This window comes from Schistocerca piceifrons, chromosome 6, assembly GCF_021461385.2.
Source record: "Schistocerca piceifrons isolate TAMUIC-IGC-003096 chromosome 6, iqSchPice1.1, whole genome shotgun sequence".
Classification (NCBI taxonomy): domain Eukaryota; kingdom Metazoa; phylum Arthropoda; class Insecta; order Orthoptera; family Acrididae; genus Schistocerca; species Schistocerca piceifrons.
Genome location: NC_060143.1, coordinates 593,998,115 through 594,013,845, shown reverse-complemented (window position 1 = coordinate 594,013,845; position 15,731 = coordinate 593,998,115). Strand labels below are relative to the sequence as shown.

Sequence of the window (15,731 nt, the reverse complement as noted above, 5' to 3'; positions counted from 1 at the left end):
ATGTCACGGCCCCTCCGTTCCATCCACAATCAAACGGTGAGGCTGAACGACTGGTCCGCACATTTAAGGCTCAGATGCAGAAACTCCTGACTTCTTCTGCTGCTGCTGATGCACTTCTCCAGTTTCTGGCTTCTTACCATTTCACCCCCATGGGCGACCACAGCCCGGCTGAGCTCTTACATGGCCGACAGCCCTGCACACTACTTCATCTTCTGCGGCCTTCCACCTCACGGCCGTGGGTGCCTTCGTTTGGCCGGTTCACCACCGACGACCTTGTCTGGGTATGGGGATATGGCAGACGGCCAAAATTGAGTCCGGGCCGCATCTTAAGACACTGTGGCCAATGCCTGTATGAAATCCAGACGGACACGGGTGTTGCAGTGTATCATTCCGACCAGCTTCGGCCTCATGTGCTGGCAACATCTGTTCCGAATGCCGCTACATCACTTTCGGCTCTACCTGACGCTCGGGATCTTGGCATCTCTCATTAGTCACAACGCAGTCCTCTCACCATCATATCGGTGCCAGCACAAGAACTGACGCCACCAGAAGATATGCACATGCAGGAACCGATGACCATCATCTGTCGGAGCCAATCTACTCGCCTCCTCCTCCTACGGATGCCGACACGTCGCCCATGCCTCCTGTTATATCAACTGGACTTGCCGCAATGGGCAGATTGGTGCACGGGACCCTAGCAGATTCAACCCCTATGTCTCCTGTCGTCTCGACCCGTTATCATCGGGGACACTTCCGTCCGTACGGGAAGCCTCCTCCTCGAGACTTTACGGCCAGTCAAACAACGCCTATGGACGTTAGCAAACTACAGGTTACCTCCATCAAGACCAGTGCAAAAATTTCAAAGGGGGGGAAAAGTGTTGTGACTCGCTGATCATTCAAAGTGCCGCCACACGATTACGCGTGTCCCCTACATGCAGCGCTGTCTGCCAACCATGCAGCAGCCACGCCACCTAGGCGGCCAGCCAGCCAGCGGCCGCTAGACTTGGACTCAGTGCTCATTCGAATGTTACCGTGTTCACATGTCTTGCTTTGTCAACTTGCTCAGTGACATATATGTGTTGTGTCGTTTCGAAATGTGTGTGTTCAACTTGACGTTATAACAGTTTACCTCTTCCACTTTGTTTTAGCCTGTTTGCACTTTATGCTAATTTCATTGATAAACAGTCTAAACCGCACTGTCGCCCCCCCCCCCCCCCCCCCTCCCCTCCCCCAATAAGCTCAAATATTTCTTCAGTTGTCCATGACTTTTCCTTGTGCCTTCACATATCTGTGATTACTTGTCTGGTCTTCATCATGTTCCACTTTAACACTCTTGATGTTTTTACTGAGGCCATTGGTCATTTCCACTTCATCTCATTGTGTTTTAAACTTTCATTATTCAATTTTATCATATACTCCTTTTCTTTCTATTCTGGATATTCATTGTATTATTCATCACTGCAAGGCTATGGTTGTAATCTTTATCCACACCTGCATACAGTTTTGCAGACCAATATTTGATTTCTAAAGCTTTATTTAAACAAGATATAGTCTGATCAGTATCATCCTTTGTCTCTGAGCCTTTTCCAAATATACTTTCTTCTCTCGTAATTTGTGGAACTGCAATCAGTTGAAACTCGTGGCAGAGCTCTTAAAGCCCCTCCCCCCTCTCATTCTTTTGCCAAGTACATATTCTCCACTATTCCCAGCACTATGATAACATTCAGATCTCCTAGTACTATCAAATTCCCAGCTTCCTACTGTTATTATTCATTTTAATGCTTATCCGTCTGTAACATTTCTTTTCATAGCATACTGAATATGACACTTTTTCTTGTAATGCTCCTGTAAGGAAAAAGGGCCCCTACATGTAGGTTTTATATAAATAAATATGATACAATTGTTAAATGTTTGAGAGAGGTTGGTACACAGATTTAAACTTGCACTAAAAGTTCAGTTGATTATATGACATTGTGGTGTTAGTAATTGCATTTAAGGTTTGCAGTCACAAACTTTTTATTTTTCCATTGCTGTCCAATCTGTTTTGGAACTACAACTTTATTAATAATCTCTAATGTAGAAGTTACAATCACAGACAATACACAACATACTGTATTTACTCGAATTTAAGCCGCACTTGAATCTAAGCCGCACTTGAAAAATGAGATTCGAAATCGAGGAAAAAAAATTTTTCACGAATCTAAGCCGCACCAGAAATCTGAGACTCGAAATTCAAGGTTGGTCCATTGTAATATGAGACACAATTTAGGTCAAATGAATGACGATACAGCTACAGTAGTTTGGTTCGAGTCGTAAGCTTAGCAGTTAAGCTTTACCAGGTAGCCGTTGCTATGCGTCAGGCGCTCCGTCCGTATTTATACGGGTACCCTTCCTTTTTCACGTGCTTCGTCTGGTTTGAATTGATTGCTTATTTTTCTTTCATCTGATAAGTGCCGTTCTCTTTCTTATAGGTGTTTACATCACTCAAAGCTGAAAATGCATTACTGTACTGTGTCATGCATTGTGTGTCGCATTCCGATAATGAGTGTTTACGACCTGTCGCCGCTCGCGGCGTGGCTTGCTTTTGTGCGCGCTACCGCTGCTTACATTTTTTTTAAAAAGAGAGGGATTGTCTCATTAGCGAAACAATGGCAAGAGACTGCTATTTGTTGTTACTTACACTGCCGCTTTTTTTAATAATGATCAACAAGAACCAAATGATAGACTGCGTACGATAGAAGATGTTCTGAACGATAGTTTAGCGAAAATTTTTCTCCGTTTGAAAATCTTTGCAGACGCATCTTTTGGTACATTACATTCTGCACAGAAATTAGAGTCATCTTAGATTTAAAAATCTAATCAATTGTCGTGCTTCATTTCTGACTGTATCACTATTCGGCATAAGAATAATACGAATATAAACATGCCATGATATGTATATTCTTCCGTGTTTGCTGTTGTCTCACTCTAGTTTCGTAGTTTATTAGGCAGACAGGATTTAAATGAGATAGCAGCAAACACGAAAGAATACATGGCAAAATCTTTATATTCTTTATTATTATTATTATGCTGAAGAGAATATTGCATGTGATTCACAATTTATAAAAGTTCCTATTAGTAACCATCTCTTCTCACAGGTAGGAAAAAATTCAGAACGCAGAGTTGGCCGTTTTGACAAACATCCCAAACAGTCTTGCCAGTCGGATTTTCGTAGTGCATTGAAATGCTGCTACATTCGAAGATGAACAATATGGAATTTGTATTTACTTCGTTGGTTAATGTATGAAAATGCAGTGGTCGAAACTCAGGGCGGAGAAAAAAAGCCCGTCTTCCACCTTTTTTTTTTTAATTTATTTACTGACGCAAAGGTTTTGGTGCCAGTATTTATCTTTGTGCCTGCGAAGCGCTACATATATTCGACGACAGAAGTTAGTTGTGGCGGCACCTAGCAACATTTTACAGAACTTCCGCGTCGCACTCGATTCTAAGCCGCAGGCGGTTTTTTGGATTACAAAAACCGGAAAAAAAGTGTGGCTTAGATTCGAGTAAATACGGTAATCTCTATCAATAATACTGTGTTTAATCTCTGTAGTAATATTTTAAAATTTTTTGTCAATTTCACATTGCTTATAAAGTAACCCCTACATTTGTGTATGAAGGTTCAATCGATACTGAATCTGGTACTCTTCGTGGAAGTACTCCAAGAATTAATATGTATGTAATGTGGTAATGTACTGAATTATGCACCTCCAATATTTTGCATAGTGCATAATGGTGTTTGAGTTAAAAGTGCATTTGTTTAATTGTTGTTGAGAAGCTCTCCAGTAAATCATTAGGCTTAAATTAGGTATGTTTTGCCCATGTCATCACTTTATATTACAATCTTATGAAGTACACATGTTTTTCTTTGATTGTTGAAATTTTCTTATGTTTTGGTATTTAGAGAATTTGGACGAACTGGAAAAAATGACGTGTGAACTGTTTTCAAATGTTAAGAATAAGAGTGTTGTTGCACCCCAGTGGCCTGAACATCCTTTTGGAAATAAACAAGTGCAGATGAGAGGTTACATAGTTCCTGTTAAAGATATTAGAAATCTGAACATTACTTTCCCAGTGCCAGACCTGCATCAATATTACAGATCTGGGGTAAGCCTTCGTTTCAGCTGCATGTACTTGTATATTTTAAGCTTCTATTCCGATGTTATGTTTTAAAACAAGGAATTAACTGACACATTATCTTGCAGCCAGGACATTATTTGAGTCACCTGATAGGACACGAAGGACCTGGTAGCCTTCTCTCCCATTTGAAAGCCAAAGGCTGGTGCAATAGTCTGATAGGTGGCTATCGGACTGGTTCCCGTGGGTTTGGCTTCTTTGTAATTAATGTAGATCTGACAGAAGAAGGCATTGAATATGTGGATAGCATTGTTGAACTAGTCTTCCAGGTTTGTTTAAATATCATTTTGTTATTTCAAATATTAAATGTTTTCTGATGATAATTTTGTACTGCTTTCTAGAGTGTTGGTACGTATTATCAAGTTTAGATTGCACGAGTAACAACCTTTATGTTCTTGTCGTATAGAAAACTGTTTATGACACATCAATTTGGTAAGAAGCTGTTGGCACTCCATTCATTAGTCATAATATACAACATGGAAGTACACTTCATTCTTTATGAACGTAATAGTACTGTATTTGTATATTTAGGATAAAGCAGATAATGGCAGTTAATCAGTATCAGCCACTATTTCGTTAAATAAATAAATATGTAGTGATTGTAAACTCTGTGTTGCAAATTATTGCTCTAATTACCATCTGTATCAAATTTATAAACACTCCTGCTCACAATAATTGGTTTTTATGATGAGTTTTGGCTGATAATTACCCATTTCAGATCCAGTCCATACTATTTATGCTAGTGATGCACTACTTGTCATTGTAATGCTCTCAAATAGCATTCACATGGTTTAAAAAAACTTTCAACTGAATGCCATATTCATCTTAACACTGAGATAATGCAGTGTGCCTAGCGAAGGAATCCTGAAGTAAACACACACACATATATATATACTTGTTCCATAGATCATGAATACGACACTTCGTAATGATGTGAAATCTGCCACACACACACACACACACACACACACACACACAGAGATATATATAAATACTTGTTCCATAGATCATGAGTACATTTCGTAATGATGTGAAATGAGTCACTTTAACATAAATTTTCTTTACACAAAATAATTAATTAATTAATTAATAATAATTTTACAGTTACCTCTTCATATCTAAAAATTAAACTATTGAATAGAAGGAGTTGTCATTCAGAAATTCTTTTAATTTGATTTTAAATGTTGGTTGGCTATCTGTCAGACTTTTAATACTATTTGGCAAATGACCAAAGATTTTTGTTGCAGCTTAATTCACCTCTTTCTTGCCCCAAAATATGATTTCATATGAAAGCAGTGAATGAAAATAGGCATAGTAGGCTAATTTACTGATATTTTTATCATCAAAATGTGTAGTAACCCTAATAGCATAAGTAGCTGAACCTGTTTCAGCAGATCATCAGTGTGTTTCTTCCAGTTCAACTTCTCATCAATGCACACAAGTTAAATATCTCAAAAACTAAAATCAGTATGTAATGTACAGAGCTATCTGTTAGCAGCTTTTTGAACTATTTTAAAACTTCTATATAAAATTGTTGTAGCTCTCACTATAAACATACCTTTTGTTGCACTCATCTATCAATCTTAGTTTTCAAGGTATTTAATTTTAATTTGAAATCAGGGACTCCTTTGCTGGACACACTATATGTGTATGGGAATAATTCGCTACTTGCCAAATAGAGGTATGGAGCAGGCACGCGACACTATAATCAGTTGCTAAGTTTTCAGGGTGGTGTCCTGTCCATTGATTCCTGCCTTTAGTCATATTGTGCCATAATTTTTTTTTTTTTTTCCCCCCTCCACTTCGATTCAGTGCCGCCTCATCAGTTATTCAGTCTACCCATCTGTTCTTCAGCATTGTTCTGTAGGACCAAATTTCAAAGACTTCTCTTCTAAACTGTTTCATCATCCATCTTTCACTTCCACATAATGGTACACTCTAGACATGAAAGTTTTCCTCCTGCTGTTGATAATGAGCCTACAAGGCCCAGGCCTGGCTCTGCCACCAAATTGGTGGGGTAAGTGCACCAGTGGGACTCAAGCGGCAGTCATCAGTCTGTGCACCAATGCTGATGCTGTTGAGCTCATGTTGCTGCTGGAGTCGAGGCACTTCTATGTGTGTGGGCCCCCTTTTCAATTGGCTTGGCGTGAATGGGTTTTCCCACATACTATCTGTGGATTGAGCACATTAAAGGTTGTGTGCTAGACTTTACTTAGTTGGAAATCACTTCCTTCATGTCAGTATTTTGACCCATGATTTAGGAAAAAAGGCACCTGCATTTTTTGGAATTGGAATTTTTACATTCTTCTTCATATTGGATGGTATTTTGCCTGTCTCATACAAATTGCACACTAGAGAGGTCTAGTTTTGTCATGACCATTCTCCAAAGAATCTCACTAACTCTGAGGGAATGTCTTCTACTCCAGTGGCCTTGTTTCAACTCAGGTCTTCCAGTGCTCTAATGAGTTGTTCTTGCAGTATCAATTATTCCAAAGGAGTGGTCCAGTCCAACTTGTCAAAACCTAACCTGAAATTTTTCATACAGCAACAGGATATATATGCCCTGGGACAACCTGGAAATCCAGGAAAAACCTGGGAATTTTTTCATCTGGGAGAAACTATAGAAAAACTTGGGAATTTTGATTGTTTCAGTTAAATTTTTGTAGTTTTCACTGGTAAGAACTGATACTCTAACAAAGAATTTTACTTTATCCCACTATTGCAGAATAATACTACAGCCATAAAAATGAACAAGGAAGTAAAACCAACGTAAAACTTCAGTTGCAAAGAAAATGTGCCATTTACACCAACAAAACACAGTGTACACAAACAAGCCTGCTGACAGCAGAATGTGTCAAAGACTATGCAGTAGTTTGTAACAACAAACTGCTTTCGAGGCACCTTTCTCATGGGCCTTGTTTCAAAGAGCATGACATCACAACTGTTTACATTTCTAACAGGTTGCAGGAAAATATTGCAAATCGTGCTTTGAAAAGCATTACTTTCAAAGTAAATTTCCTTTTACGAATGATGAATTATGTTACATTTGAGAATGTGTGATGAATTTCTTAAATCACAGAGCATTAGACTCTTGTGCAAAACTTAACACTGAGACCAGCTACTTAGAAAAATTTTAGATGCAGAAGACCAGCCATTTATGCCATTAAAATTTTACTGACACTTTTATGTTTGAAATATCTTAAAGGGTAACACTCGCTAAAAAGTGTTAATTTTTTATATTTGTTTTAGTTCATTCTTAGATTACAAATTACACAATAATGGTGGTGAAAAGTATAATTATCCTTCAAAAAAAGTGTGAAGTGAATTCTTCAGCAGTTTCTGTGGGAATGTAAGTGCTTTACGGAACTTGTATTCAGCCAGGTAACCTCTGAAATGTTCGGTGCACAGCAGTGAACTTTATAAACGTGCTCATCAAAAACATTCAACTGCTGCAATTTAAGCTGTGCCCTTATGATCTTGCCTAACCACACCTTCGGAAAAGAACAGCAAAAACTTTTTGATGGCCAATATTGTACGTGAAAGATTAGCTTTGCTTGTAGCTATATTCTATGTAAACTAATTTAAACCATTAACTTTTGTTACCTGTGTGTTTGCGCTGCTTAACAGAGGTTGCTATTGACTGACATAATCACATCTCCTATGCTCTGAAAATCTGCTGTCATTGGCTGGCAAAATCATGTGGCACGAGCTATAATTGGTTGACAAAAGTGTGTTGCAATCTTGACTTCATTGCTCCCAGCAATGTCAGGCTTTGAGACAAACTGAAGCAGACACTCGGCTACTTAATGGTCGTACGAGGGAGAAATCCATACTTACCTCTATGATCAATGTATCACTGCTGTCCATCAGGTAATGAAAAAGGTTGATGCAAACCTAGTGCCTACATGCACTCTCTTTCTCATGTTTGATCGAGTAGTGCTTCCATCATGGATCAAGGCAGGCTATGAAGTTGTCATGGTCTGACCGTATATTCCAAACCCGATGCATTGCTACGTGTGTAAACTTTACAACCACTCTTGCATGTCCTGTCATAACATGGCCAAATATATTATTTGTGGTAGGGATTCTCATGAGAGTGATTACCTACCACCTCCTTTCTGCACTGACCAGCTTGCTTGTCATCTCCAGTGGTCTGTTCTTTCTGACACTAAACTATGTCGGAGTTGAGTTGGCTATGTATATGATGTCGTCTGCCTTGTGTTGAATGTTATCTCACTAGCTAGAATAGCTTATGCTGTCACTCTACGTAATGAGTGTTATTATTCGGCAGATTACAAGAATTACTCCCATCACATTTTTATTTGACATACATATACCCAGCAAAATTAAAATAATTTTTATACGCGGTGAGCAATTGCATCCAACCACTTTCACGGTGTCAAAAGTCAACTGTTCTAGATTAGTTCAGCTGAGGTGATGTTAACTATTATTCCCAAACTCGCTTAGACTGTAGCGATTGGCAGTGATATTAAGATCAACAACACCACATAACACCCACGGTTTACTGTTCTACATCAAACACTGTTGCAAACAGTTTCTCATATGCAAAACTCTTTCAAATAATTACAAACTTCTCTACTCACTCTATGAAATTAGGAGATAAATGTTGAAGTTTTTCTTTCTTTAGTCAGTCTCAGCTCACTTATTTTACTGTTTATTGGTAAAATCAGTTCTCAATACACTTTCTGAATACACATGTGATTGAGTGACAAGAAAACCATGTCCCCTTGAGAAAAAAAGAAAGAAGAAGAAAAAATATGTGTCAAAGCCACTTTAAATACTGCAGTTGAATGGTAATTCAAGGCTCAGTCATTTCAGACATTGACAATACACGGTTCCACTACTTCGAACAAATTCCAAAAGTCACTCATCACTCTTCAGTGGTCTTAAAATGGTTACTCAGTGCCTCATAATGAGTCCAACTTTTCTAACTTTCAGTTCCTTTTCCTTATATGTTAGGGTAGATCACAAACTTCACATTTACTGCCTAAGGACACTACTCCAGCCTCACTCTATTGCCTTCAGTTTCACAACCTTCGCGTGGAACTTCACGATAGTGTCTTTGTGTACACTGATTGCTCTTGGACTGACCATGGTGTCAAGTGTGCCTTTGTCAGTGACGCTGACTTCTTCTGTTTTGGCTTCTGGAACACTGCTCAGTATTTACAGCAGAGCTCTTCCCCCTGTATCAGGTCACACAATACATCCAGCGACACAAGCTGTGCAATTGTGTCATCTGCTCACTCTGTGCTCTTCAAAGTCTCTGTGTGCTGTACACTGTCCATCCCTTACTGCAACAGGTCCAGGAAAGCTGTCACTTACTCACTCTTGATGGAGCCACTATGATGTTCATTGGGTTCCTGGTCACGTAGATCTGACAGGGAATGAGGCCACTGACACTGCTGCCAAGGCTGTAGTCCTCGTACCTCAGCCTGCTAGTTCTTACATTCCCTCTGACTATCTCTGTGTTACCGTCTGTCAGCAAGCTGTGTCACTTTGGCATCACCACTGGTTCTCCCTTGACAGGAACAAGCCCTGTTTTACTAAGCCTCTCCCAGCGACTTGGATGACCACCTCTCGGCTCTCTCGCTGCGAGGAAATCATTTTAACTAGGTTGCATATTGAGCATGTCTTTTTAGCCATCGTCATTTGGTAAGTGGTGCTGCCACACCACTTTGTATACATCATGCTCAACTTTTGATGGTCCACCATTTCCTGATGGAACACCCTTTTTTTAACTGCTTACGTTCTTGTTTGTGTTTGCTTTCTTAATTATCTGCCATTTTAGTGAATGATGGCGGATTGTCGGCTGCTTTTTACTATTTATCATCATAGCAGTGTGGCGAAGGCCAGTTAATTTTTAGTTCTGTACCTCCGTTTCTCTGTTGTGTATTTTATAGACCTTTCTCCACATCCCTGTTTTTAGCTGTCTTCTCTTCGGTTGATTGGGATTGACATGTAGTCATTTTTAACTGCTCTTTGTCTTGGTGCTCTACAGTTTTGACATGGGCGTGTATGCCCCTAGCTGTTTTTGAGTCCTCAAACAAAATAGGAAACAAACTTCACGTAACATGCTGTGTGCAGTAGCAAAATAAGACACAATTCTCAATGTATGAATCATTAGTGACTGCCAAACAAAATCTAAATTATGTTGAGGCTCCACTTGGAAGACACAGTAATCCTCCAACCCACAACCACCAAATAAGCATTAACTCTGTCACTTCAGAGTTGGCCAGCAGATTCGTTAGCACCCGTTCACAGAACTGTAGGACCCCTAAAGTCCGTATAAACTTCCTTCTACTGGAATTATCCAGCCTCACAAATACACAGCTTACTGCACCAGCTGCTCACTCAAATAGGTGACCTCCCTAAACTATGTAACTGTATTCACAGCTTAATTAATCAAATTCTAACGTGCAGAAGCTCACAGTTAGGAGCTCTACCAAATTTCCTAAACTGTACAAATTTTGGAACAAGCTAACCGCAACCTCTCTCAGTTGTTAGTCTTATCGATCCCAGCAAACTGTTAGCAATATTATCTCCCGTCTGATGATCTGCTGTGTCCTGTGGTGAAACAAGAACATAACTAAGTGTCTGATGATGTCAAAATCTCCAGGAACCATGTCACAGACAAAATGCACAATTTTTTTGTCTTCGTGATAATGTTCACCTTGTAGAAAATAGTTCTCATGGTGTTGTATAACAACCAGATATCTCCGGACGCCGCTGTCCAATGTCTGTTTTGCTGAACAGTTGATGGGTTTTGCAACTATTTACTATTTGTCGGGCTGATAGAAATTGTGGCAGTTGATAGGAACAATAACACACACACACACACACACACACACACACACACACACACACACACACACAAATTTCAAGCTTTCGCAACCCACAGTTGCTTCATCAGGAAAAAGGGAAGGAGAGGGAAAGACAAAAGGATGTGGGTTTTATGGGAGAGGGTAAGGAGTCATCCCAATCCCGGGAGCGGAAAGACTTACCTTGGGGGGAAGGGACAGGTATTCACTTGCACACACACACAGGATATGTGAGGGGAGGGCGGGCCCGCGTCGCCCAGCAACCTCACCAGCGGCGAAGTCCCCTTCAAGGTCACCCGCCTAGCGAGCAACCAAGAGCGGCACTGCCACCAAAACAAAAAGTGAATATATTTTTTGAAATAAAAAAAGGAGGGCGATATGGATAAGAGATAAGGAAAGGACAGAACACACTTTATTGTATATAATAAAGCATACAGTCAACGTTGATCTTGATTTTACAATTGCCATTGCCGACTGTGGCCCACAAAATGAGGTACTCGTCAGCATTTAATTTCTTCTTTCTTCTAGTAGACAATACAAATGGCATACTGGGAACAAGAGTACCATAAGGATGTTTAGCCAACAGTCTTGTAGTCTCAGCAATACTCCAAGTCTTCCATGCCAAAATATTAGCATCTGGAAAAGCTTCAAGGCCACCATAATCTGCCTGATTGCCCCAAACAACAGCCAAGGTCAACCATGTCGAACCACCAAAGACAGCCTGTACATCACAGGTAAAGGTCAAGGCAAGTCCCCCCACTCCCGGGACCGGAACACTTCCCACCCTCTCCCCCAAAATCCAAATCCCCCCCCCCCCCCCCAACGAAGCGACCGTGGGGCGCGAAAGCCCTACACCCATGTGCGCATTTGTGCTTGTTACTGCCTCCACCAACACCCCCGTATGGCAAGTTACAGTATCTGTATAAAAATAGAGGGGAAACATTCCACGTGGGAAAAATATATCTAAAAACAAAGATTCTGCAACTTACCAAACGAAAGCGTTGGCACTCCGACAGAAACAACAACAAACACAAACACACACACAAACTTCAAGCCCCTGCAACCCACAGCCGCCCACCAGGAAAGAGGGAATGAGAGGGAAAGACTAAAGGATGCGGGCCCCAAGGGAGAGGGCAGGGAGCCACCCCAATCCCGGGAGTGGAGAGACTCACCCTGGGGGGAAAAAGGGACAGGCACACACTCGCGCGTCCACACACACACACACACACACACACACACACACACACACACACAAACACACATCCGCACAGACGGACACAAGCAGACTTATGTAAAGGCAAAGAGTTTGGGTAGAGATGTCAGTCGATGCGGAAGTAAAGAGGCAAAGATGTTATTGAATGACGGGTGAGGTATGAGCAGCGGCAACTTGAAATTAGCGGAGGTTGAGGCCTGGTGGGTAACGGGAAGAAAGGATATATTGAAGGGCAAGTTCCCATCTCCGGAGTTCTGATAGGTGGGTGTCAGTGGGAAGTATCCAGATAACGTGGACGGTGTAACACTGTGCCAAGATGTTCTGGGCGTGCACCAAGGCATGTTTAGCCACAGGGTGATCCTCATTACCAACAAACACTGTCTGCCTGTGTCTGTTCATGCAAATGGACCGTTTGTTGCTGGTCATTCCCACATAGAAAGCTTCACAGTGTAGGCAGGTCAGTTGGTAAATCACGTAGGTGCTGTCACATGTGGCTCTGCCTTTGCTCGTGTACACCTTCCTTCACCTACACATCAATTCAGCCAATGAACACACCTGTCAACTCCTATCCTTGATAAAAATCCTCATTCTTTCCTCTCCCACATCTCCCTGTTCAGAGCATCCTCCTACAGGCCAACCGCAAATTAGAACAGCATGCCACCCTCCACCTTAAAAAACTATCCAATCTCCTGGTTTCCCACCTCCGGAAAGGCAACTCACCCTTCACAACCTTTCCAGCAAACCTCAACCTCCTCTCATTGCACACAAACCCAGTCTCTCCCATCTACTCAATCTCCCACTTCCAGCTCCACTCCCTCCAAAACCTCAAAATTCCAATCAACACGATCTGGAACCACAACACCCTAATTCAGTAGTTAACCTTTCCTCCAAACCTCTCTCCCAATCCGAAACCTATGTCCTATCCAAAGGCCTCACCTTCAGCCCCACTCCCAGATTCAACCAAACAGCCCTCGTCAAAGACTTACTGTCCTACACTCGTACTCTCTGCTGGAAATATCACTTTGCCACGAAGAAAAATGATCCTAATCCTACTCCTAATGATCCACCTCTGCAAGACACTATCCAAATTGAACCCTGCCTGGAACAGTTCCGTCCTCCGTCACAGCGGGACCCACCTCCTTTTCCTCAAAATCACCCCCTCCAAACCTTCCAGGAATTTCTCATTTACAGCCTTGCCTCTCAATCCTTCTTAAAAAACCTTAATCCTACTCCCAACATCACCACTGCTGAAGCCCAAGCTATCCGTGATCTGAAGGCTGACCGTTCCATCGCCATTCTTCCAGCGGACAAGGGCTCCACGACAGTGGTACTTGATCGTCGGGAGTATGTGGCTGAGGGACTGCGTCAGCTTTCAGACAACACCACATACAAAGTTTGCCAAGGTAATCCCATTCCTGATGTCCAGGTGGAGCTTCAAGGAATCCTCAGAACCTTAGGCCCCCTACAAAACCTTTCACCTGACTCCATCAACCTCCTGACCCCACCGACACCCCGCACCCTACCTTCTACCTTTTTCCTAAAATTCGCAAACCCAATGATCCCGGCCGCCCCATTGTAGCTGGTTACCAAGCCCCCACAGAATGTATCTCTGCCTACGTAGATCAACACCTTCAACCCATTACATGCAGTCTCCCATCCTTCATCAAAGACACCAACCACTTTCTCGAACGCCTAGAATCCTTACCCAGTCTGTTACCTCCGGAAACCATCCTTGTAACCATTGATGCCACTTCCTTATACACAAATATTCCGCACGTCCAGGGCCTCGCTGCGATGGAGCACTTCATTTCTCGCCAATCACCTGCCACCCTACCCAAAACCTCTTTCCTCATTACCTTAGCCAGCTTCATCCTGACCCACAACTTCTTCACTTTTGAAGGCCAGGCATACCAACAATTAAAGGGAACAGCCACGGGTACCAGGATGGCCCCCTCGTACGCAAACCTATTCATGGGTCACTTAGAGAAAGCCTTCTTGGTTACCCAGGCCTGCAAATCCAAAGTTTGGTACAGATTTATTGATGACTTCTTCATGATCTGGACTCACAGTGAAGAAGAACTCCGTAATTTCCTCTCCAACCTCAACTCCTTTGGCTCCATCAGATTCTCCTGGTCCTACTCCAAATCCCATGCCACTTTCCTCGATGTTAACCTCCATCTGTCCAATGGCCAGCTTCACACATCCGTCCACATCAAACCCACCAATAAGCAACAGTACCTCCATTATGACAGCTGTCACCCATTCCACATCAAACGGTCTCTTCCCTACAGCCTAGGTCTTTGTGGCAAACGAATCTGCTCCAGTCCTGAATCCCTGAACCATTACACCAACAACCTGAAAACAGCTTTCTCATCCCGCAACTACCTACCCGACCTGTTACAGAAGCAAATAACCAGAGCCACTTCCTCATCCCCTCAAACCCAGAACCTGCCGCAGAACCACCCCAAAAGTGCCCCACTTGTGACAGGATACTTTCCGGGACTGGATCAGACTCTGAATGTGGCTCTCCAACAGGGATACGACTTCCTCAAATCCTGCCCTGAAATGAGATCCATCCTCCATGAAATCCTCCCCACTCCACCAAGAGTGTCTTTCCGCCGTCCACCTAACCTTCGTAACCTCTTAGTTCATCCCTATGAAATCCCCAAACCACCTTCCCTACCCTCTGGCTCCTACCCTTGTAACTGCCCCCGGTGTAAAACCTGTCCCATGCACCCTCCCACCACCACCTCCTACTCCTGTCCTGTAACCCGGAAGGTGTACACGATCAAAGGCAGAGCCACGTGTGAAAGCACCCACGTGATTTACCAACTGACTTGCCTACACTGTGAGGCTTTCTATGTGGGAATGACCAGCAACAAACTGTCCATTCGCATGAAGGGACACAGGCAGGCAGTGTTTGTTGGTAATGAGGATCACCCTGTGGCTAAACATGCCTTGGTGCACGGCCAGCACATCTTGGCACAGTGTGACACTGTCCGGGTTATCTGGATACTTCCCACTAACACCAACCTGTCAGAACTCCGGAGATGGGAACTTGCCCTTCAGTATATCCTCTCTTCTCGTTATCCGCCAGGCCTCAACCTCCGCTAATTTCAAGTTGCCGCCGCTCATACCTGACCTGTCTTTCAACAACATCTTTGCCTCTTTACTTCCGCCTCGACTGACATCTCTGCCCAAACTCTTTGCCTTTACAAATGTCTGCTTGTGTCTGTGTATGTGCAGATGGATATGTGTGTGTGTGCGCGAGTGTATACCCGTCCTTTTTTCCCCCTAAGGTAAGTCTTTCCGCTCCCGGGATTGGAATGACTCCTTACCCTCTCCCTTAAAACCCACATCCTTTCGTCTTTCCCTCTCCTTCCCTCTTTCCTGATGAAGCAACCGTTGGTTGCGAAAGCTAGAATTTTGTGTGTAGGTTTGTGTTTGTTTGTGTGTCTATCGACCTGCCAGCGCTTTTGTTTGGTAAGTCTCATCATCTTTGT

At 42.5% G+C, this 15,731-nt stretch overlaps 1 protein-coding gene across 1 annotated transcript in view; it reads left to right on the top strand.

Moving 5' to 3' along the window:
* LOC124802438 (insulin-degrading enzyme) overlaps positions 1-15,731 on the top strand; it is a 202,126-nt gene that overhangs the window by 79,150 nt on the left and 107,245 nt on the right. Inside the window, 2 exon segments of the mRNA XM_047263222.1 lie at positions 3,944-4,146; positions 4,245-4,445. Of these exon segments, the coding sequence (XP_047119178.1) occupies positions 3,944-4,146; positions 4,245-4,445 (404 nt within the window).